At 37.8% G+C, this 23,770-nt stretch overlaps 1 protein-coding gene and 1 pseudogene across 6 annotated transcripts in view; one reads left to right on the plus strand and one right to left on the minus strand.

Annotated features, from left to right (window-relative positions):
- Positions 1-570: 570 nt before the first annotated feature.
- LOC127966085 (hydroxysteroid dehydrogenase-like protein 2) lies at positions 571-12,856 on the minus strand (annotated as a pseudogene).
- A 1,962-nt stretch (positions 12,857-14,818) lies between these two features.
- Positions 14,819-23,770, plus strand: part of LOC127965891 (polypyrimidine tract-binding protein 3-like) — a 62,435-nt gene continuing 53,483 nt past the window's right edge. Inside the window, exon 1 of one of the 6 annotated variants that reach the window (XM_052566596.1) lies at positions 14,819-14,995. Coding sequence is in view for 4 of the 6 variants with exons in the window: in XM_052566600.1 (XP_052422560.1) it covers positions 14,863-14,995 (133 nt within the window). In the remaining 2 variants the exon portion in view is untranslated. Of the gene's footprint in view, positions 15,000-23,770 lie in introns of all 6 variants that reach the window. The other 5 variants (XM_052566600.1, XM_052566601.1, XM_052566595.1 and 2 more) reach the window with 5 other exon arrangements.

A 23,770-nucleotide genomic window follows, 5' to 3' on the forward strand; every position in this document is an offset into this window, starting at 1 on the left:
CCTTACGTCTATGTGCAAAAAGACTAGAAACAAATGCATGTGTTAAAATACTTTTGTTGTGTTAGCTGCAAAGACGTTTAATGAAAAAAAGTGTTTTTGTTAGCAAAAGTCAAGCCAAAATGCATTTTACTATATAGGATCATACAATTTTAGAGCATCAGATGCCTGTTCTGACAAATATTAGCTTCCTACCGAAGCAGAAAATCAAAGCAAAGAAATGTCTTTTTTTTTTTCTTCTTTACTTTCTAAAATAATTTTCAAGAAGGAAGAAAACTAAATATATAAGCATCAGGTTTTAGGAGTTTGACCTCCATCCCTTAAACAATACTACAATTATTATAGTAAACATGTTACAAAAAAAAAAAAAAACATGAGAAGATTGTGAAAGCTGCTCACACCGTTTGAATGAGCTCCTTTAATAATGTGGTTAAATCCTAAAACACTAACTATAGCCATCATGATATGTTGCTGAAAACTACGGCTACCATGCTACAATTATTAAAGAGACTTTTCAGAATAATGTTGCAAACTATACTATTAAAGAACATGCAGTGAAGAAGGTACAAAGAAAAATCATTTATTAAAATGAGTATGAGCTGAACAAATGATGAGGAAATGGTTTAATGCAAACATTGATTTAGAAAAGAGATCGTGTAGATCATGTGAGGCAGGAGATGGTAGAGTGAGTGATCATATCACAGCTTAGACTTCATCATGCCCATCATCTTCTCCAATTTCATGGCAAGGCCCATGTCACCCTTAATCTTCAGCTTTTCAGACATGAAACCCATCGTGGGCTTTAATTTCCCTATTGATAAAGAACATGGTTTTCATCATTAAATTTTTTTCAACACAAGTCATAATTATGAGACAAGTCAAGGGGTTTGAAAGTCAGCAATGACTATCATAATTTTGATTTATAATTCACAATGAGCTTCTCAGTCAGGAATGATTAAAAGTCATAATAAATTTGTGATCATCTCAATCTCAAAATTTACTTCATAATATGACCTCATGACTTTTTTGTGGCATAATTCAAAATTGTAATTTACCCTATAAATTATAACATACCCTATTATTTATTATTATTCAGTGGAACAAAAAAAGACATTGACTGAAAGCCATAAAACTAACTCAAATGTTTTAAATGCATCATCAGTACCTGATAAATCGAATCTGTGTGGTTTTCACTACATCTGGACTGAGAACTCCTCTGATTATGTTGAACATGTCAGAAACAGGTCCCGTGGGGGCAGAATCTGCACTGGTTTTTCCACTTTTCAAAGCTGGAGTGGCACCTGAAGGGAAAGTTAAAATATCGACACAAACTGAGATGTCTGCTGAAGTTTGCTTGAAAGTCAATGCAGAATGTTGTGGCAAAAACAATTACAAACAAATAGCATCTCAGTGTAAGAGACAAGGAATCAAATTATATTTAAGGAAAGAAGTTTATTTTCCTTAAAGAGGTGCGTTCACTGTTTCAGCAGCTACCCTGAAACACAACAGACCTGAATCACACTGAAAACAGACAGCCTTATTATACTGTTATCACCCCCACTTCTTACAAGGCTCCTTCTCTGTAAATTTCCACTTAACCCCGTAAACACAAACTAGCTGTTTTCAGAAAACACAATGGTCCTCCTAACCCCCTGGGCTTTTATTATCTTCACACCCGTGAGGTCAAAGGTCTTTATTTATGGATAACCCCTCTGATCTTTCCTGAGTAAATTGCCCACACTAAAGACTTCAAAGGCTCTTTGTTTTACTGTGTGATGTCTTTGTTGCATTTCAGGTGACAAACATACATACTGAGAGAGAAACACAAGTTAAATCAAAAGGAAAAACAAAAATATATGAAAACCCACAGAATGTCTAAGAAAGTAAATAAGTAAGAGTAAAATATAAATTTTTCTACAACAATTCCTCCTCTTTATCATTCTCTGATAAACGATTTGGATTATTTAACATTAGTTTTGATTATAATAACTTAAAAACTTGCTTGTTTTTAATTCTATGCAAACTCATACATGATTATAATATTGAAAACGTAAATTATTATAATTGTTTCAAGTCATTTCATCACAGTTATACTCCTCATATGACTTTCGTATACCTGATCAATCTTCACATTTCTGTGTAAATGTCATCACTCTCGTCACTCTCATAATCATCACAATAGTGTTCACTATCTATCAGAAAAGCGTTCAGTTTTACTGCTTGTATGGGCGACCCAGCCCTGACCAATCACTGTACTGAGCTGGAAATACATCTCATAATTCATTGCAAGCAAAACATGATCAGAATTCCTATCACTACAATTGGTAGAACAGTTTGAATTATCCAGTACATCCATCCTCCCCACAAAGACATAAACCCACCCGGCCCACAGGTTGTCAGTCCGCTCAGGTTCTCTTACGGCCTCTCTCATGGGTTCAATTATGTTGCAAAGTCAAATTGAATGTAGTCTTACAAAGTCCACACATTCCTGGCAGTCTGAATGGGTACCACGGTCTTGAGCGATCCATCTTGTCTAATGATTGCAGCTCTTTGCAATGTCTCTGGTTGTGGCTGTACAGATGGCTTTACTCTGCTCACCGGCCTTATCACTCCTCTTGAGTGACCTTGCTCTTGCACTTGGTGTTTGGGCTCAATCTTGAGACTTATTGTTGAACTTGTTGTTGCTGAGGCTCCTCCTCCTGTTGGCCTTCCGATATGGGCGAACTCTCCTGCAGTGACTGGCGTGCACACACGAAGCTCTCTCCCCGACCTTCACCGCCGTGTGTGTTCTCAGCAACGCTAGGAATGGCCCTCGCCACCGTTTCGCCCTCCAGTTCTTCCTCCTCAGGTCACGAATTACCACGTAATCCCCCGGCCTGATCTTATGCAGAAACATCTCAGCAACCTCCTCTGGGCAGCTTTCACCTTCACACAACTGTTGGATAACAGACAAGACATTTCTTTGCAGTAATTCAACATTTCGTTTTCAGACACATCCGTTGATGGAACCCTGGGTTTTTTTCCCCCTTCTATTCCCATGAATGGTGGTCTACCAAAGAGAATTTAGAATGTCCTCAAATTTGTTTTGACTTTTTTTTTTTTAAGTATCAGCGAATATTGAGAAAGCCCTTGGTAAACCACAATTCTTTCATCTGTGCAATCATTCCCCCTTTTGATACATGGTCTAACCCATGTGTCAACTTAGCATAATGTTTAAAAAAAAATAAAAAATAAAAAAATGTTTGGAAAAACAGGGCGTTCCAACAACGGATCTCCACATGCTATAAACAGCCTGATGCCTTCCAGTTGTTTTTTCTCAGCTCCTGTGGAAAAAGACTGCATGCTCTGTAAACAAGGAGAAATGTAAAGATTAATGTCAACTTGTGCGCAAGTGGCTCTTTTACTATTATCTTCATTCTGATCCTCAGCCATATAAGCTCTAGCATTTCCTGTTGAGGTGAAACTTTTATCATTAGTATGCGCTGCGCACTTAAAAATCGCAATTTTGTCTGGCAATAGAATAGCCTCGGGCAGGTCCGATACCAGAGACGCGTTTAGTATCGGCCTCCCTTCCAATTTCAATAATTTTCTGTGCTTCCACATAGCACTAAAGTCATGCGTGACCCCAAAAGTGTATCGCTAGTCTGTGTATATCGTCACGCATTTATCTGCTGTCAGTTTACACACTTCGATCAATGCAACCAGTTCTGCTGCCTGCGCAGAATAGTGTGATGGTAATTTGTCAGATTTCAGAGTTTCAAATTCAGTCGTTACAGCATAACCCACTTTATTCTGCCCTGTTTGTGGATCTTTCGAGGCAGACCCATCCACAAAGAGGACATTGTCACAATTATCAAGCGGTATGTCTTAAAGGTCTGGACATGGTGTGCACACCTGTTCGAGTGCTGACAGACAACAGTGATGTTCCTCACCATCCTCCTGTGTGGGCAGAAGGGTGGCAGGATTCAAAGTTGTGCATCGTTTTACAGTTATGTTTGGCATGTCCAACAAAATCGTATGATACCTCAGCCATCGGGCTGTAGACAAATGTGACGTTCTCTGCTCTTGCAAAATCATGGATACTGCGTGTGGAACCATTAAAGTCAAATCAGAGTAGCTTAAATTCTCTTGAGGCCATCACAGCCAGCTCGGCCGCTGCCACTGCTCTCAGGCAGCGTGGAAGTCCTGCAGATACAGCTTCAAGTTTAGTTGAAAAATAGGCCACAGGTCGCAGTCTGTCACCATGAGTCTGCAAGAGAACAGAAGACATAAAACCATTCTTTTCATCAACCATCTGTATAAATAGGCAGTTTATGATAGGAAGGCCTAACTTTGGAGCAATAGCAAATTGCACTTTCATGTTATGCTTCCTCAGCCTTGCTTGTCCAGACAAGTCTGTCACCTGACTTCAGCCTTTTCCCTGTCGTTAGGGCTTGTAAAGGCTGCTCAAAAATGGCATAATTAGGGATGAATGTTCTGCAGTAAGCACACATCCTCAAGAATGACAGCATCAGTTTCTTTGTAACTGGTTTTGGGACCTTTTTATGGCCCGCACTCATTTCTCAGACAGTGCTTTGCTATTTGGATTGATCACATGTCCCAGGAAGTTTACTTCCTGTTTCACAAACTGCAGCTTTAAAAGACTAACCTTGTGGTCCCCCTGCTCAAGATGCTTCAGGAGAGTCACAGTGTCGGCAATGCAGATAGTTTTATCTTTGGCACAGATTAATAAATCATCGCTCTGCCCACAATTTTGATGGTATTTCTGCCAAAGAAATATAAACATCTGAGGCAGAAATAGCCCCCACCCCAATTTCTTCTAAGGTTTTTTTTTTTTTTTTTTTTTTACACACATCATTCTTCACAAAAGAACAGTTCTCAAAACCTGCACATCAAAATCACAGTTTGATTTAAATGCTCCAACACTTTTGCTCTGTGCTATGTCTTTATCAACTTCAACCCAGTCTGTGGCCTGTAGGCACTTTTTCACAAAAAAAAAACCCTAAATCTTTCCACTGCTGCTTTATGACATTCGACACAAATAGGTGAGGAACACTCTCTTCTGTCATTAAATAACACTGCAATTGTTGTTCATTCAAACTCACAGAAAGCACACACACACACATTCTCGGTCCAGAAAATCTTGTCAAATTTCACACTTTCATTCTCCACCCCATTAAACCAAGTTTCTTCATACTCTGAGTCTCACTCAACTACGACATGTGACGTGCAATGCATTTTATCAGGCTTCATAAACTCTGTGTTGATTGGTTTTGTTCAAACTTTAGCCAATTTCAAAATCATCTCTGCCCAATCAACTTCTTTTATCTACCATTGGTAAGCCCACTGCGGCTCAAATTTAGAACATGTTTTTTTTTGTGGTGCTTCCTCAATGCTAATGCCATAGGAATCAGCACGGAGAGTCAAATTTAATTCACACATTAAATCTCTGGCCATTAGATGATGGATCAGATGGCCTGAAGCCGAAGTGCTTTCATACACTTTTCCTGTCATTTTCGGCACACATGGCAAGTCACATGGTCGTAAAGTGCTCTGGCACTCTCCGGAATCGACTTAAAAGTTAATTATTACTCCCTCTACTATTATTGGGTATCTTGGCATTTGAGAAAACCCTGTGGTTTTGTACAGTTTTAAACATTCTTCAGAAACACTGCTCAAACTTTCATCATTCACAACATTTTTCCAAACACACAAAGATTTGCAAGCAGATTCTTCATTGCAGATAGCAGACAGTAAATCAGTGTATGTGTTTGTGTTTGTGCGTGTTTTGCGTGTTAGAAATAAATGTTCACTTCCCTTTCTCGTAGTCAGTCACTGACCTCCTCGAACTGGACCATCTCCGTCCTGCTCTCCTTGTCTTTAATCTTTTCAGTGTCCACACGCGGAGGAAATTCTGCGCTTACTGCATTAGTGAAATTTTCCACTTCTTTCCTGAATGGTTTGTTGCTTGCATGGTCCCAGTCTGTGTGCGCACATCTCACGTTCGTTGTCGCCAGTTTTCTGCTCACCTTATGCCAGTTCGCTGGACCCATTTTCACACCCAGCATCCGTCTCAGTTCTTCTGAAGTCGGGCTGAACTCTTGGCACAGTAAAAGCTGTTCTTTCGCAAACCTTTCGCTCACGTCCTGCGGATCTGGTAACATGAGATGTGCCATCAGGTCTCTCATATCATTGTCCAAGCTCTAAAAACAAAACAAACAAACAAACAAACAAACAAAAAAAAATTGGCCCATCTGGACCCGCAACTTTGACCATCAGAGCTCTTATGTTTTTGGCGCTGTGTCTTTCGGAGCTGTGACGCTGATCTGTCCACTTTTCACTTGCGGCCTGCTGGTGCTTGGTCTTTCTGAATCAGTTGTGCTGGAAACAGTTTCAGACGCGTTTCCGAAGACGTCCTTTTCTTCGTCATGTGCACTGCTACATCTGCCGCTCCTCGTGCTCTTATCGCTGCAACTCCTGCTGAATTTGTTGCTGGTCTTTGGAACGGAGAGCAGTTGAGATCATGGTCCAGTTTCAGGGCTGTCAGGTCTGCCACAGGGTAGTGATGTTTATAAGCCGGCGGTGCTGACCCGATCTCGGGTGCATATTGGAAAACACAAACACACTTTTCATTAGTAGCATTTTGCTCCGGTGGAGCTGTTATCTCACACACATTCTCTTCCATCTTTTTCATTTCACCCTTACATGCCAATTCTTTCTGCATTTGCTTACGTTATCAACTTTCAGCCTATTTTTAACCAACAACCTATAGTCTGAGTACATCCTTTACACACGTGACGAACACATACCATAACCAATCTGTTTCTTTCTTTTTTTTTTTTTTTTTTTTTTTACTGCCTCTCTCAACACATTCAGTCTTACTTTACTCAATGTCCCTTCTTCAGGAAATTCATGATATTTAATCAGCTTTTCTGTGTACACTTATGCCCATAATTCTTTTTCTATTTGACCAAAAACTGGTGTATAAAAATTTTGCTAGCTTACTGTTTGGTGATCCCATGTTGGCTGACTTCAATCTCTTCTGGATTTCCTTCGACGCACGTCTATAATCTGTTAAACGTCTTCAACAGATCCGATTTTGTCACCTCAAATCGGCAAGGTTAGCAAAAATGCTCTGTAAATTAAGCTTACTCAAAATCTTCACTCGATTGAATGATTCTAGTTCACCTAATCAGCTGTGGCTCTTCCGTCCACCTACAAGCAAGTTTTCGGCATTAAAATTGATTAAAGCTTCTAGTTTTCGGCATAAAATTTACAATTTGCCTCTTGAAAACCTTCTCTGCCCGTGTTACAATTTTGCCTCTTGAAAACCTTCTCTGCTCGCACCAAAGCGATGGTCAGCCACTATGGTACAAGCTAGTTTTCGGCATAAAATTGAATTAAAGCTTCTAGTTTTCGGCATAAAGTTGACAATTTGCCTCTTGAAAACCTCTGCACCATTGTTACAATTTGCCTCTTGAAAACGTTCTCTGCTCGCTGTGGCTCTTCCGTCCACCTACAAGCTAGTTTTCGGCATTAAAATTGAATTAAAGCTTCTAGTTTTCGGCATAAAATTTGCCTCTTGAAAACCTCTGCCCCATGTTACAATTTGCCTCTTGAAAACCTTCTTTGCTTGCACCAAAGCGATGGTCAGCCACTATGGTTCACACACAGTCATGTCGAATTACACCACTCAAAATAAACAATTTACAGTCTCTTACCTGAGATGCTTTTACTGCCACCGGGTTCTTTCTGATCTCATCTGAGTCACTTCTGGCCCTGAAAGCAGTTTTGGCTCTTCTCTCTCAATTTTCGAGGTAAGACCAGAGCCTGGTGCTCTGAGATGATCACTTCGTCAAATCCGCTCAGGACCAGAAGAAACCACCGTGAGATCCCACTATTCTGACACCAAATTGTTGTGGCAAAAACAATTACAAACAAATAGCATCTCAGTGTAAGAGACAAGGAATCAAATTATATTTAAGGAAAGAAGTTTATTTTCCTTAAAGAGGTGCGTTCACTGTTTCAGCAGCTACCCTGAAACACAACAGACCTGAATCACACTGAAAACAGACAGCCTTATTATACTGTTATCACCCCCACTTCTTACAAGGCTCCTTCTCTGTAAATTTCCACTTAACCCCGTAAACACAAACTAGCTGTTTTCAGAAAACACAATGGTCCTCCTAACCCCCTGGGCTTTTATTATCTTCACACCCGTGAGGTCAAAGGTCTTTATTTATGGATAACCCCTCTGATCTTTCCTGAGTAAATTGCCCACACTAAAGACTTCAAAGGCTCTTTGTTTTACTGTGTGATGTCTTTGTTGCATTTCAGGTGACAAACATACATACTGAGAGAGAAACACAAGTTAAATCAAAAGGAAAAACAAAAATATATGAAAACCCACAGAATGTCTAAGAAAGTAAATAAGTAAGAGTAAAATATAAATTTTTCTACAACACAGAACAAAAACAGATGAAATGTGCTGGTTATGTCTCATAACTCACCATGCTCCTTCATCTGCCTGGCTAGATCCTCTGGAAAAAGTCAGGAAGCAATGGATGACCTAAAAAGATAATGATATGTTTTATGTGCTTTGTTGACGTTCACAGTTTTCTGTAATATATGAGAAATGCCACGTTATTTTAAAAAACTTAACATGGTCTAAAAATACTATTCAAACCAAATTACTGATTGAATAGGACAATGTATTACTTTACTACATTAAATAAAATATAAATATTGTATAACCAACCTGGCTCAACGGCATACACATCAAAGTCCCTAATGCCCTCCTGAGAATGTCCTCATCAATGACAAACTGTCCCGTGAAGCTGGTGGGTTGTTTAGAGAAGGTGTAGGCTGCATCAACCATGATCTCCACCTTCCTGCACTGTTTACCAATCCCAGAACCACCCAACATGTCCATTAATGTCGTCTGGATGCCTGGAAGTAGATGAAGCAACAAGACTAATTCAGTTATCATTGTTGGTTTTGATTCATATTCAATTCCACCTCATTACAGCATGTTTCACATTACATGTCAAGCTTTGAATATCAATAAAAGGTTTAGCATACACATTTGAAACAATGGTAATTGTGCACCATTTTAATGAGAGACTTAACAGAAGAACATCCTTTCAACTTCCTATTGTTCATTTGCATACAGTGCCACAAATACACTCATTTACATTTATGCCCCTCGGCAGACGCTTTTATTCAAAGCAAAACTGCATTCAAGGTATATATTTACATCATGTTGTTGTGGTGTTTTGGTGGTGTTGGCTACATGCTCTACTGTTTTTCATCAATTATTTTATCAATCCGAATGGATAGAGTAGCCTACAAGTAGTGTATATTTGGATGACATTGGCATAGTAAATTCTGACCGAGAGGAAGAAAGTAAATTATAAATAATAATGGACCGAGAACTGATCCCTGGGGGATACCTTGCTTCAGTGGTACAGTGGGAGATCAAGAACCCTGCACAAAAATATAAAACTGACTATCAGAGAAACCAAAAGAAAGCAACACCAGAAATAACCATATCCAAATGGTTGAAAATAAGTAAATCGTGGGATACTGTCCTAATCTAAGGCCAAGTAGGAGAAGTACAGGGAGAGAACTAGAGTTGCAAGAAAGCAGTAGGTCATTCACTATCTTTAAATGTGCAAAAAACTGATTGATCAGGATCAACAGGATTTTTTGCAACTAGGAAAAACCAAGCTGGGAGACAACAGTACTTTCCAAAAATTTAGCAATGAAAGGTAAATATGAAATAGGGTGATATTTGGATAAAACTGAGGGGTTGAGGTTGGGTGTTTTGAGGACAGGGGTAAGAGATGCATCTATGAAGGGAGAAATAGGTGCAGAGATGACAGAATCACAGAGTTTCAGAACAAGACTAGGAGCAGGATCAAGTCAGCAGAATGAAGAATTGGATTTCAAGATTAACTCAGAAACAGAAGATGAATTAGTAAGAGAGAAGAAAACAGAGACTGGCCAGAGAGATTAGTTTTAAAACTAGAATTCATAGCCTCACCAGAAAAACTTTGGTGGACGGCATCCGTCTTTTCTAAAATATCATTCAAAAAGGAACAGCAAAGCTCATCTGAGGAAAGAAAGTTATGACAGGGAGGTTTGGTTAGCTTGTCAATTGAATTAAATAAAGCTTTTGGCCTTTTGCCTGTTTTGTTGATCGTAGCAGTGACAAAAACAATAAGCTGAGTTCAAGAAATTCAAGGTTCAGATGTTCAAGAAAAGCTAAGGGACTGTTCTGGTCTTAACAGGAACATGCTCTTACAAGATAACTGCAACAGTGGAGTGATATTTAGGCAACATCATAGAGGGAGAAGACACATCAGACCTCAGAAAGAGCAATTATAATGATTTCAATAACGATAAGGATTGAAAACTCCAAGGTTTCATTAAAAATATCTTCAGTACTGTCTCAAAGATTAATGAAATTTGAATGGGTTGGGAATAACATGACAATGAGTCATTTTTTGGGTGAACTATCACTTTAATATTCAACTAAGAGGTTGCTTTGTATGATTTTAGTATATATTTCTACTTATGCATTAATGATTCTAAATTGAATTATTTAATGACTGATGCAGGAAAGCCATTACCTGTCTTGGGCCAAAAGGCATTAACAGCGATGGATCCCTTGAACTCTTCAGCCATTCCAAGTACACACATGGACATGCCATACTTTGTCATAGTGTACGCTTCACAGACACAGCAGAAAACAAGATCAGTGTCACTGTTACTGGATAAATGTTCAGTGATAGTCAAAGCCCTCGAGCACTGAATGTAAGAACGCTCACCCGTGTGGTTTTTGAACCAGATGGGATTGAGGTTTAGAGGAGGGCTGAGGGTTCTTGCTCTTCAGAAGATGTGGGATGCACAGTTTAAACCTGTAATGAAAACAGCGGCCACAGATAGAGGAATATTGTGGGTTCAAAGCAAGTTAAGCTCTGCTGACAATATCGGTGACAAGCTGTCAATTAAAACAGAAAATATTTCTGACATTTACTGTGATCTGTTACTCTAAAGAATAACTTCTGCTCACGTCAGGTACGTTCCCCAAGATTGATGCCCAGCATAAGGTCGACTTTCTTCATTGGAGTGTCCAGAGTTCCTGTTAAATTGATGGCATTGGTGTTGTTGACCAATATGTCAATCCCTGTCAACAGAACCATACAAGATAAAAGACAAAACACACCTGAGTGCTCAAATTGAATATGAAATATTGTAACTCACCTCCGAATTTCTCCACAGCTTGTTGCACGGCATTATTGATCTGCTTCTCGTCACGGACGTCTACGATGCACGGCAGTGCTTTCCCTCCAGCAGATTCAACTATCAAACAGATGTTAATTAGACAGACTTATCACATTAAATTATTTATGAAATATTTAGCATTATGTAAGTTGTGCACAAGAGGATCCTCTGCAGTAAATGGGTGCCGTCAGAATGTGAGTCAAAACAGCTGATAAAAACTCCAGTCCATCAGTGAATGTCTTGTGAGCCAAAGAAATGTGTTTGCAAGAAACAAATCCATCATTAAGCAGATCACTTCAATGCTTGTTATATATAGCCTGTTATGATATTGACATGAACAACACTAAATGCATTGCAAGGAAGAAAAACTTGACCGAATAATCAGCAATGCATTCGCTGCTGGTGGCTTTATGGGTAATTTAGAAATAAACTGGGAATTTAGTTTCTAAAAACACATCAGAACACAAAATCACTTTCTCTATAAAGAAAATGAATGGGATTTTTACTTTTGAATGTTAGTGTCTGTCGTGTCCGAATGTAAAGGTATGTAAGCTCAAGCGAGTCCTGCGCTGTAGGTGGTGCCCGCAGTTTGGGGTGAGGATCAGCGGTTTTGGCAGCGATGACCACATTGGCTCCGTCCCGCGCAGCTTTGAGAGCAATGGCCTTGCCAATACCTCGACTCGCTCCGGTAATGAAGATGGTATATCCTGCCAGCTTCCTAAAATTAATGCATAATTATATAATAATCCAATCCGATCGGAATCACTGCACTATACAAACAGATCTGATAAAACTTGACATAACTAATCAGAGATGGATATATCTGTGGATATAATCAGTATTGCAACTGATTCTGTCAAAATCCACAATTTGACCTGCCATTTGTATCATAAACAGCAAAGGCTCAGATTTTTTAAAAATATATTTTTAGATTTTTTTAATTGTGTCCCTACTTTTTTCTGTATTGCACCTGCTATGAGTTCAACAAGGTCACAAGTTCTCTTATATATAACCTTATTTTTAATGATTGATTGCACTTTTGTTGTCTATTTTGTCCTGTTTGTGAAGCACTGCTGTATAATACCAATGGATGTTTGATTTGCGCACAGGAAATCAGGGTTTAGGTCAACATCTTTAAAAATAATGCAAACATACCATAATAATGGGAAATATGTTTCTATAATCTTCTGAAGTCAGGTTCAATAAATTGCAGTTAAATTAGCTACACTGGCTGCAAAGTTTGACAGCACATTCCAGTCCTCCTATAGGTCATTCAAGACACAGCCAATGAAATATAAGCTCATACGTATAAACCAAGTATTTTAATACAGGTAAAAACAACAGCTTGGTTTCTTAAAGTGTACTCGCACCAGAACACACGGGCTAAGCAGCAAGAATGAGACAAACTCACCCTGTGTTCTGCAGCATTGTGTCTCCTGTACTTTGTCTGGGAACGAGTGAACTTCAGAAGCTCTGCGTGGAACATTAAACTCGACACAGACCGAGCGAGACAAACACCTCCAGATGAACACAACACGAGGGCTGGGAATTCGCTCGTGCTCTAGAAACAGATTCCACTGCATCATTCATTCACTCATTCACTCTAGCAGTGAACACGCTACTGCTTTTAAAGGAACATTCAAATAAATGATAAAAGATATAAATATAAAAGATATCAATATAAAACAAATACTCTGCAAACAACAAAAACGATGGAGAAAGGAAAGGAAACTGGAAAGGAACTGGTCATATAAATAAAACAACAAATAATTTATTAATTGCTGTGTTATTTAAGAGCCTATAGTAATGCATGATTTCACTAAATAGCAAAATATATTATTAGATTGTAATCAAATGGTTTTTATTTACCCTTTACTTTGCATGTAAACAAATAAACGATTATTACGAATGTTATTATTTAAGGATAAAAACGAAATTAGCTAGGAAATGCACCTTTTTATGATTATCTGCAATAGTAACCAAAACAACTGGGCTACTAAGACATTTTCATTCATAATGTAGGCTCTATTAAACAACATTTAGAATAGGTAGAAAAATAAAAACAAAAGAGAGAGAAAATGCGCCGAATTCAGCCCTTTTGCTTTATAACAAAACACTATATTGTTTAAATCGTGTATAAAATTAAAAAGAAGACAAATTAATATGTATGTATGTTAAAATTCCTTAAAATAAAATGTATGTAGTTGTTAAAAATGAATAAATAAATATAATTTATTATTAATATTACACGTTTTTGTATTTCTACACCTAAAAACTACAATCTCTTTCTCACTCTCTGTGCTGATTACGCTTATTCTGTAGCGCCCTCTAGTGTTCTGGTGCGCGCTGGTAGAAATGAATCTGTAATACATAATATTTAAATAAATTATTTACCCAGGTTTGCAGTTTTGTTGACTTTTTTTCCTTTTTTATTTATTTATTTTTTTCAGCTCCGCTGGGTTGCCTACACTGTTGTGTATCATCTATTGTGATTATATTATTGTTCCTAATATCTTTTTTCTTCTTAACAATGCTACCATAACAATGTGCGATTGTTTCAAGAGCACAATATAAACAGTCAAGCAGACACTATAATCCATGGGTTTCAATCTACCCTAAATATGATCCCCTTAATTAATTATTTAAAAAAAAAATAATAATAATTATATTGTCATTCATTTTGTACAAAAGTACAAAAAATATTTATCAATTTATTTAATAGATGATTTATTTTTTTGGAATAATATATTTATTTGAATCAAATGTAAATGCAATTTTAGTTATTTATTTTACACTGTTTTTCACTTTTAACTTCTCCACAGGCCCTCTGAGGGACCCAGGACCCCTAGTTTAAAACTCCCTGGAATAAACTACTGTTCGGATTTCAGCAGATTCATATTCTCCATGCATTGGAATGGTTTACATGTATGCTACTTACACAGTTTTTAGTTACACACACACACACACACACACCATATGAGCACAAAACTGCAGTTCAGCTGGTCCAACAAGTGAAACAAGTTCTTACACGCTTCAGGTACAGAGAAGATAACATCTCTTCACTGCTGCCCTGAGACGACACGCGTATAAAAATAGTCATTATTTAAAACCAAACAGGGACATTATTTATTAAGTAATAATTTAATGCACCAGAATGGTTCATAAAGGAGCTCGCTCCAGGAAGTGTTTGACACTTGAATGCATCGACTTCGTGTTTACTGCAAGTGTCAAGCTCTTAAAGCACTTCCCCAAAGCCCATTACCCTAATTAATAAATATATCCCAAGAACGGAAATATCCTCCACACAGCTTATAGTGCTGATAGCATCTACAAATGACCCCACGCACGCGCTGGGCTTGAAACTAGCGGACGCGTGGCACTTCACTGTGATCGCGCGCCGTAGCGAACTGTACTCTGGTGCTTTCAGCAAAACGTCCAGCAAACAAAAATATAACTCGGTTCTTCAAAGGTGTGTCTGCTGAAAGGGGAGGCCATTTTGTACAGAGAAGCGTCTGTACATGTATATGTGTGTGTGTGTGTGTGTGTGTGTGTGTTCGCGTCAGGAGCAGGAAGTGTATGCGTGCCTTTGTGCCTGAGAGTGAATTTGTGTTGGGGAGTCGAACTGTACCAACAGCAGCACTCTTTCTTCATTCCCTGTGCTTGCATTGTTATTTCACCTCGCCTCTGTTCTGCTCTGTGCGATGGATGGGTATGTGAGTCTCCAGTGTCTTATTTTCCTATTGCGCGCTTCTTGAGTTGTTCTCGTATTGAAGTGTTTGCATTATTGTGTATAATGATAATAATGGCACGTCAGAAAAGGCATGGGAGGAAAAGTGGGGGAGGGAGCGAGCGTGTAAACTGCTAAGATGTAGCCATAGGCTGCTTTTATATTTTAAATGCAAATGGAAATAGTGTCAAGTGACAGTCGTTTACTTTACGTTTTTTTTTTTTTGGCTTGTGTTAAAATTGTGATAAAATTATGATGCACGTCGCTTATGGGTTAACATTCATAATCGCTTAATGTTGTTGAGATGCAAAGTAAGGGCGTATAGCTGTGTATATAGCATGATCGAAGTTCGATTCAAGGAAGTGGGTTTGTTTAGGATTTAATTTCGTTTTGCTGCTAGCTTTTGTTATACAACCACTCCTCGTTTGCGTTCAAATCTTGTTCTTCTATAGACACGGCGTGAATTCGAGGTGAACAGATTGGTGAAGTGGTAAGAATTAAGGAAATAAGAGCTCCTCATGTGCTGCTGCCATTTTAAAGCCGTGAAGGGGCGTTTCTGAGGCGAATCTGTCTAGAAAACACTGTTTCCTGGCGCTTTCATCCTCCGACGCTCTGAACTGAGTTTTATGTGAGGATTGAAAATAATAACGCGATATTCGTCTTTATATCGCGATATTACGTTTGGCGACATTTTCACAGTCAGTGCGTGGCGATAAACAGCGCGCTTCCATTGTACGTTTACAGTATCGACAGCTCGAGCGTTTTATTAATCGTTTACCTGTTATATATGTGGTGTTGTTTAGTGTGCTTAGCTATCATTATTTACACTCACGTGGGCGGAGGACTGCGTGCTGCACATATGATATTTTACTCATTTATTACATTGCTGCTTTGCTGTTCCTTTGTAGTGAATCGTTTCGCGGAATCGGTTCTTTCGAACAGTTCGTTAAAAAAACAATCGGCTCAGTGATTCTCTACGTCAAGCGAACCCTGACATGCTTCGCGCGCTTACTGTCTTTAGACACCATACAGTATTGTTTATTACTTGATTTTGTTAATGAAGTAATTTAGAATATATAATACAATGTGCAGTTACAATACGTGACTCAGTTCACTTCAGTGTGAAGTTTTGCATGTTTTATTTATTCATTCAAACAGACTCATATGCATGCTGATAAAACTGTTATCGGATCATAAACATATTCCAGTAGGTTTTATTTGTAATATTTCTGAATGGTAACTGTTTGTTGCATTATATAAATCCTCAGTGATTGATTCCCAATTTGCATATAACTGAATTTCATGGGCTGTATCCGACATCACTTTATTAATTCACTATTTCCTACATGAATATGAGTCAATGAAAGTAATCGAGTGAATACAGACTTTGCGGGCAGTGCTGTAGATGCCTTTTCCTCAACCAATTTGGCACCACAAAGTGCATACGAGCTGAGTTATCAAGGTGCATTATGGGATTGAATGAGTGCACTTGATAATGTTCCCTATGGTTTCGAACACCTCGAATAGTGCACTACATAAAGTTTCAAACACAGCCAAGTTTGAGTTGGTGAGTTGTTGACTCTTTAACCAATTCATGAAAGAATCAATTAGTGAACCAGTTCAAATGATTCATCAAAAAGATCCGACTCAACATAAAGGACGTGTTCAGGAATCGCTAGTAAAACATGTTTTTATCGAAAGGACTATTCCACACCTTGAATTACGCAAGTTATGGTTGTGTTTTGGTTATTGCTGAAGTGCCTCAGCGTCTTAGCTCCTTATAACTTCTCACGTTATCCACACAGAACAGCAGTTTCCTATAATAGCACTACACCTTTCAGTCTTTTTAACATGCTTATCTTTCCCACAGTTAATTTTATTATACAGTATACTTAGTAATGCATATAAAGTGCTGTTGCAGTGCTGCAGAAGCGAAAGCATTAGCTAATTTTTTTTCACACTCCCGGGGGATTTCCACCATCACACAACTCCCACATCTCCCCAGTGTGGGGATTTCAATCTGCTTCTGAAAGACTGAATGCCCATTTCACACTTTGCCTCTGTGTCTCCCATTGGCTTTTTATAAACGTGGAAGTTTAAGGTGTGTATCAAACCTGGTATTGAGGGCTTCAGTTTGTGTTACTTCAGTTATGACAGAGTCCTGGTGTCAGCCAACTGTGATGCAATGGAACAGAGTGCATTAGTCAAACCTAATTAGTTTGACGCTTTTGTTAAACAATTGAATATAGACTACAGATAAAATAATGTTGTTTGTAATCTTAATACAAAGAAGTGCTTGGTAAATATTTTAAATGCAGCTCTATATTACTATAACTAGTTGTGAACTTTTTTTTCTCCAGATTTTAAAACAGAAGTAAGGAGGAAAAAGGAAGGTAGTTGCTAAAATTCTACTTTCGACACTGATTGCAGCACAATTATTTAGGTTAAGTGCTAAAGCCGAGCTTCTGTGGAGGCTTGTGTTTGTGTGTCATGGCCAACTAAGGCTTTGTGATATAGTGATGTAATTTAGAAACAAATTAGCTGATTTCTGTCTGACCTGCGTCCACAAGTGCCCTCTAACCTAAATCATCGACCTTGTTGAGGTAATGTCCGAAGTGTACTTGAGAGATGTTGCCCGACCAGTCTTCAGCAGGACCAATGCCCTCATTCATAAAGGTGTAGTTGTTGTGCTCCAAACAAAACAATGTTTGTGGTTTTTGAGCATGGAAACATATCAAAAATTTATTTTAAAGTCTTTTTTTTTTTCAACTAAAATAAAGAAAAATAGGAAATTATATTTTGCATAACGAAAAGTATGCCTATTTTAGAAGGACCATTATGATTTTTTTTGTCCATTTAACCCCACAATCCTTATGCCTGTAATACAAAAAAGTCTACATGATATTGTATGTATTTAGTCAGAATTACACACCTTGAATTGCACAAGTTGGTTATGCGTTTGTGTGAATAATTCTGAAGTGCATCATATTCTAGGCTCAGGAAAACTTGTCCCATTGAAAATACAGAAATTGCATATTTTAGGATCATGAAGATGATTTTGCAGTCATATTATTTTCGTGACAATTAAGTGCATTTAATGTACATTTCTTTAAAAAAAATTGTGAGCTTTCTCCAAATAATGCACTATTTTTTTTTTTTTGCTGTTGCACAAAAAAAAAAAAAAAACTTCAGCCTTCTGTCCCACATGAATTAGAAATGATCGCTCCTACAGTTCATTATAATGCATTGTAACCCAATCACAATAGCTCCAAAATGGAAGACGTGTGGTGGGCACTTTGCAGCCTCATGTGGGTGATTCATCCAGAAGACATTTCACTTTTAGACTAATGTTGTCTTCAGGAGGAAATGTTTCATCCTGTCAGTATCCTCCTGATAAGTCTGAGCTGCGATAATTAGGCGAAGTGTGGGGTGCAGGAATAGTTAGCAGCATGATAGCTGAGCCTTCCCTCAAACCCCTGTGAGATGTTGAGGAAGTTCCCCTGCTAGATTGTGGTGAGTTACATCATGAGCTTTATGCCAATGCTTCCTGCATAAGAGGCCTGAAAAAAAACAAAAAAAAAAAACACCCATGTAGCAGAATACCTATCAAACTCTTTATTGCATGAAGGGTTTCACATTTAATTCAAGGTCTTGCCTCATTGAAATGTTTGATATTTTTACATGAACCTCTTTTTTTATTATTCTAAGAATGGCAAACCTTCTTACGCACTTAAAGGTTCTTTATGGCATTTCTGGTTCCATGAGGAACGTTTAACATCCATGGAATCTTTCCATTGCAACAAAGGTTCTTTATATTGAAAAAATGTGCTTTATATTATTAAAATGTCTTTCACACTCAGAAAAACAAGGGTCTTTTAAGAACCGTTCCCTGAAAGGTTATTATTATATTTGGAATGTATTTAAGAATATAGAACTCTTTTAAAAATGAGGGTTCCAAATAGTTATTTTTGTAGCCATACAATAGAAGACCAATTTTTGGTTCCTCAAAGAACCTTTCAATGAACAGTTCCTAAAAGAACAATGTTTTTAATGTGAAGAACATTTTAATAATCTACAAGAAACTCTTGTTTCTAGTTTCTTGGATGTTAAAAGCTGTTCGTCGAAACATCACGGCTAATAAAAGGCTTATGCAGATGTCTGAAACGGTGATGCATGTATTTTTCTAATATAATATGATACTTTAAGTATGTTAGGGAAATCAGACAAACAACCTAGGTTTATTTGCAAAAATTATCTATAGCGCATATCTAAATTTAGTAATGGTCAGCTATTTAGATCAGATTTGACATATAAGCTGATGAAATTTAATTGGGTGATGACAGCCATGTTTGTTAGTAGTGATATTTAAATATGGATATAGAAAAGCTCATTACCATTTGCCAAAAGAAGATGCATACACATTTGATCATAAAAAAATATATATTTTTTTTTCAGTTGTAGCGCCCCCTGTAGGAAGATTTTCTCCTAACTTGGCATACATCCTTAGACAGTCAAGTTGTCTATTCGTGCAAAATTTTGCAAAGTTTGGACTTTGCATTGATCAGATAAGACAGTTTGTTAAAATGCGCAATGCCAGACCAATTAATTTGATTATATCTACTCAACGCTTTGATGTGTCTTTTGATTGCTTTTATCAGCCCATATCGGTAAAAACATTGCAGAAACTTAGATAATAGTCGGTAGGTGGGATTTCTGAGCATCCTCTCGCTCTCAAAAGTTGTTCCAATCCTGTATTGAGTTTTTTTCCTGTTGAACACAGAAGATATTTTGTAGAATGTTAGTAACCAAAAGTTCATGGTACCCATTGACTTCCATGGTATTTTTTCCCCATGTATTGAAAGTCAGTGCCAACCGCCAAATGTGTGTTTACCAAGATTTGGTTATCAAGATTTGCTCGGCCACTAGATATCAGACTCCTCATTCAATGCAAGTTGGCCTATTTATTTATTTATTTTATTGCCTGCTAAGCAAAAAAAAACTTTCTTATTTTGAGGTACCATTTGTCTGCGATGATTTAAATGGGAGAGTTTAATTCAATGTCAAATAGCTAATCTACACCTGTGAGTCACAGGCTTCAGCCCATGAACATACAAAGCATGGCAGGAAGTGAGTGCTTTTCATCAGCCATCGGCTTCTCCTTCTCCATGTTATCAAACTCCTTTGGACATGAAAGACACAAACTGATCCTAGATCACTGCTTTTAGTGCAAGACGGTTTATTAAATGTACAGAATTGCTGTTCTGTAGATCAGAGCAGAAGGTTACAGGACTGGACTGTACCTCTAGATCTGAGACCAGAATGGAGAAGGCTCTTGTTTTATTTTATGAAGGCCTAGAGCACAACAGAGAAAAACATTGTCATGTGATGGCTGGCCTCACAGGGACCAGAGACCTTATGAAGATCTTAAAGCTGCTGGTCTATTTGTATTGTCGGCATGTGAAAAAGAAGATGCAGCTTTTTGATAGCACATATCTTTAAGCTGAGTGGTCTTTTAAGTGGTACCTACTAAATCGTGTTTCACACCGCACGCCGAATCAGTGCATGTACACTTTGCTGCTAATATTAGTAGTATTTTCCTGCTTGTATTAGGCGGTAACAGTGTTCACACCACTTGGGTTAACCACATTACACTTTCCCACAACACACCAACATGGTGACAAGTAAAAAAAAACATATAGTGTAGTCTTTTGGGTACATTATTTACGTGATGCATATTCTGTTTGGTCCAAATCTATGACTTTATATAAAAAAGCAGTTCTTACATACAGTGACTTGGCTCTTCTGTGTCGAGCATCCTTATAATTTCTGAAGTAATTCATATTTTTGGGCACATAAAGTCCAAAATGTCAGGGTGATGAAACGGTCCTTTTATAATAACAGTAATCATGTTTATGAAGGCTTATTAATAATTTGAAAACTTTCAAATCAGTGTCATGTGGTGTGACTCCCCAAAATGTGATTATATTTATGAATCAATAATTCACCATATTTGTAAAATACATGTAAAATGTTTGAAAATAATGGTTTAGATGTGTAGATTCGCATGTATTTAAGATGATAGGGAAATATATTTTTACTCGATGGTTACACCAGATGACATTTTCAAAACCGACATAAATATATAAAAAATGTTCCTTTTCTTTATCTTGAACCTTTTTTGACCCTTTTGCAATATTGCAGGAGGCATGCATGTGGCATGGCTGAACTGAAATCGAGTTTTGCCTTAAATGTCACATTTGCCAGCTTCTTTGTCCAATTACCATCATTCTAGTCTTGCACTGAGACATAACCAACCTTTTAGGTATATACATTCAAAGATGTTCAGCCTGTTCAGATTCAAATGCTGTGCCATTGTTCCTCAGCTGTGCAGAATCTCCCATTTCTGTTTTTTGTGGATTTCAGTAGGAAGGTGACACGTTTCGCCCACTCACATGTCTGCCATATGGACACTACCCTCATTTCCACACACACTACACCGCTTCTTTCCTTTCTAAGCAGCACTGTTTTGTTTAATGTCCTGTTTTGCTCAGGAACGTATCTCTTTGTGGAAGTAAAATGGTTGCGAACGTCTTGTTCCGCTGCCGTCAACCAAGCAAGACCCTTTGACCCAATACAATCCAGTTTATGTTCAAATGGAAATGCTACTTACTTTTTCAGAGTTTGCTAACTCAAAGGTTGTCTTTGGTCTCACATAGATGATTGCAGTCACACATTATAATGAATGATGGAGAAAAAAATGATCTGGAGACAACAAAAGCAACAATGGCTCTTGTCAGAGAGTTCCTTATTTTGTTACCATGAATAATGGATCTTTTCATTGGGAACAAAATCTTGTATAATTTTAACTGCTATATTTTTCTGCTTTCTTGGTTTTTATTTTGAGTTTATGTAACTCTTGAATTATTGCAACTCAGTTTTTATCATGAAGATAGCCTTAGATGGTGACATGGCAATAACAATAAGTAACTATACTGCCTGTCATCAGTTGTTCCATTTTTCCAAACCCGTGAGATTTTCTTTAATCCTGGAAACACATATTTTTAATAAACCCTGAGAGATTTCTATCTCTCCATTGAAAGTGCACACAACCAACACTTCAACACTTCAAAAAGTTGATAGAGGCATTGTGAATGTAATCCATATGAATCGAATGGTTTAAACCATGTCTTATGACATACTCAGATTTAATAAAAAAAGTAGGATTATATTTGAAACAACTGTACATGTCAAATCACATGTACAATTTGGAAGTAGAAAGTTTATCTTTATTATACTTTACTATACTTAACCTCATTGGTTCTCAGAAAACCTGGAATATGAGTCATGGATTACTTTCATGGTATTTCTATGGTGTTGTGTTGTCCTTTCTGAAGGCTTGACTGCCCCTGCCTTGTTTGTATGGAAAAGAGCAGCATAAGCATTCCTCAAAACATCTTCATTTGTGGTCAACAGCATTTGGAATCACATAAGTGTAGCTCAAATTTGAACAAAACACGTTTTGAGAGAGTTCCCATTTTGTCAATGTTTGTAGACGGTCATATCCAGCTCATTTTTTCCCAAGTTCGACCAACAGCCTGTGCTCAGGTGAGGTGTTCATCTTGTAATGGAACGTCGTGCTTCCATCCATCCTGAGGATTACAGCAAGAGATGTTGTTGACGTCTGGCAAAATCCCCGGCTTCCTGCCATTCATCATCTTCCTCTTGTATGTTCACCCTCCCTCCCATGGGCCGGTGTGGTATCCCAATCATAGTCCCTCCCATTTAATTGTGTTTCGCATTTTTATTTAGGAAAACTGAACAACAATCATGTGACTACGTTTAAGCATTTGTAGATTCAGGTGAAAGGTGAAGCACTTTACATTATCTTAACAGCTGATGTGGACGAGTGTTGTCTTTGTGAAGGTTAGCAGAGCTGTTTAATCTATTATGAGGTAATAGCGATGAAAACTATCAGATGTTGTCATACAGTGTTAATGTTGGAACATTTAGGAAAGTAATGCATTGTCGAATATTTTTTCGAGGTTTAAGGCACTAACGCTTCTCAGCAGTTCAAATTACACCGGTTTCCCGCCGAAGTGCATTTATTTAACAATTCGTTAAACCGTTAAAAACCATTCTTGAGTAATTATTAATGCTAAATTCATAACAGCGAATAAAAAAAATGCATTTGTGTACAATTTAGAAATGCTAAGTAGTACTAGCATAGTGAACAGTGTATACCGCCTACTTGGTTTTAAAGCGAGTGTGAATTATTTAAAAAGATAAACAATTCAAACGCCTTGAATTTCTGAATTCAGAGTCCAAACAGCTGATAAAAACATCACAGAAATCCCCACCACTCCAGTCCGTCAGCAAAAAGTTGTGTGTTTGAAAGAAACAAATCCATCAAGACATTTTAAACATGCAGCTTTTCACTTTCCAAGATGGCCTGGAGTGGTGTGGATTACTCTGATGTTTTTATCAGCTGTTTGGACTCTCACTCCGATGACATTCATTCACTGCAGAGCATCCATTGGCGAGTAAGTAATATAATGCTGAATTTCTCCATATTTCTACATCTTGGATGGCCTGACGGTGACTAAATTTTCAGTAAATGTTCATTTTTGGGTAAACTATTCGTTTACCTCTTGGCAACCTGACCAAATATTGTGTCAATGAATAGATTTTTAAGATTTTATGGTTTAATTCGTCACTGATCTGTTGTATACTACACATTTTAGCACATGTAGTATACAT

The sequence above is a fragment of the Carassius gibelio genome, chromosome B10, assembly GCF_023724105.1.
Source record: "Carassius gibelio isolate Cgi1373 ecotype wild population from Czech Republic chromosome B10, carGib1.2-hapl.c, whole genome shotgun sequence".
Classification (NCBI taxonomy): domain Eukaryota; kingdom Metazoa; phylum Chordata; class Actinopteri; order Cypriniformes; family Cyprinidae; genus Carassius; species Carassius gibelio.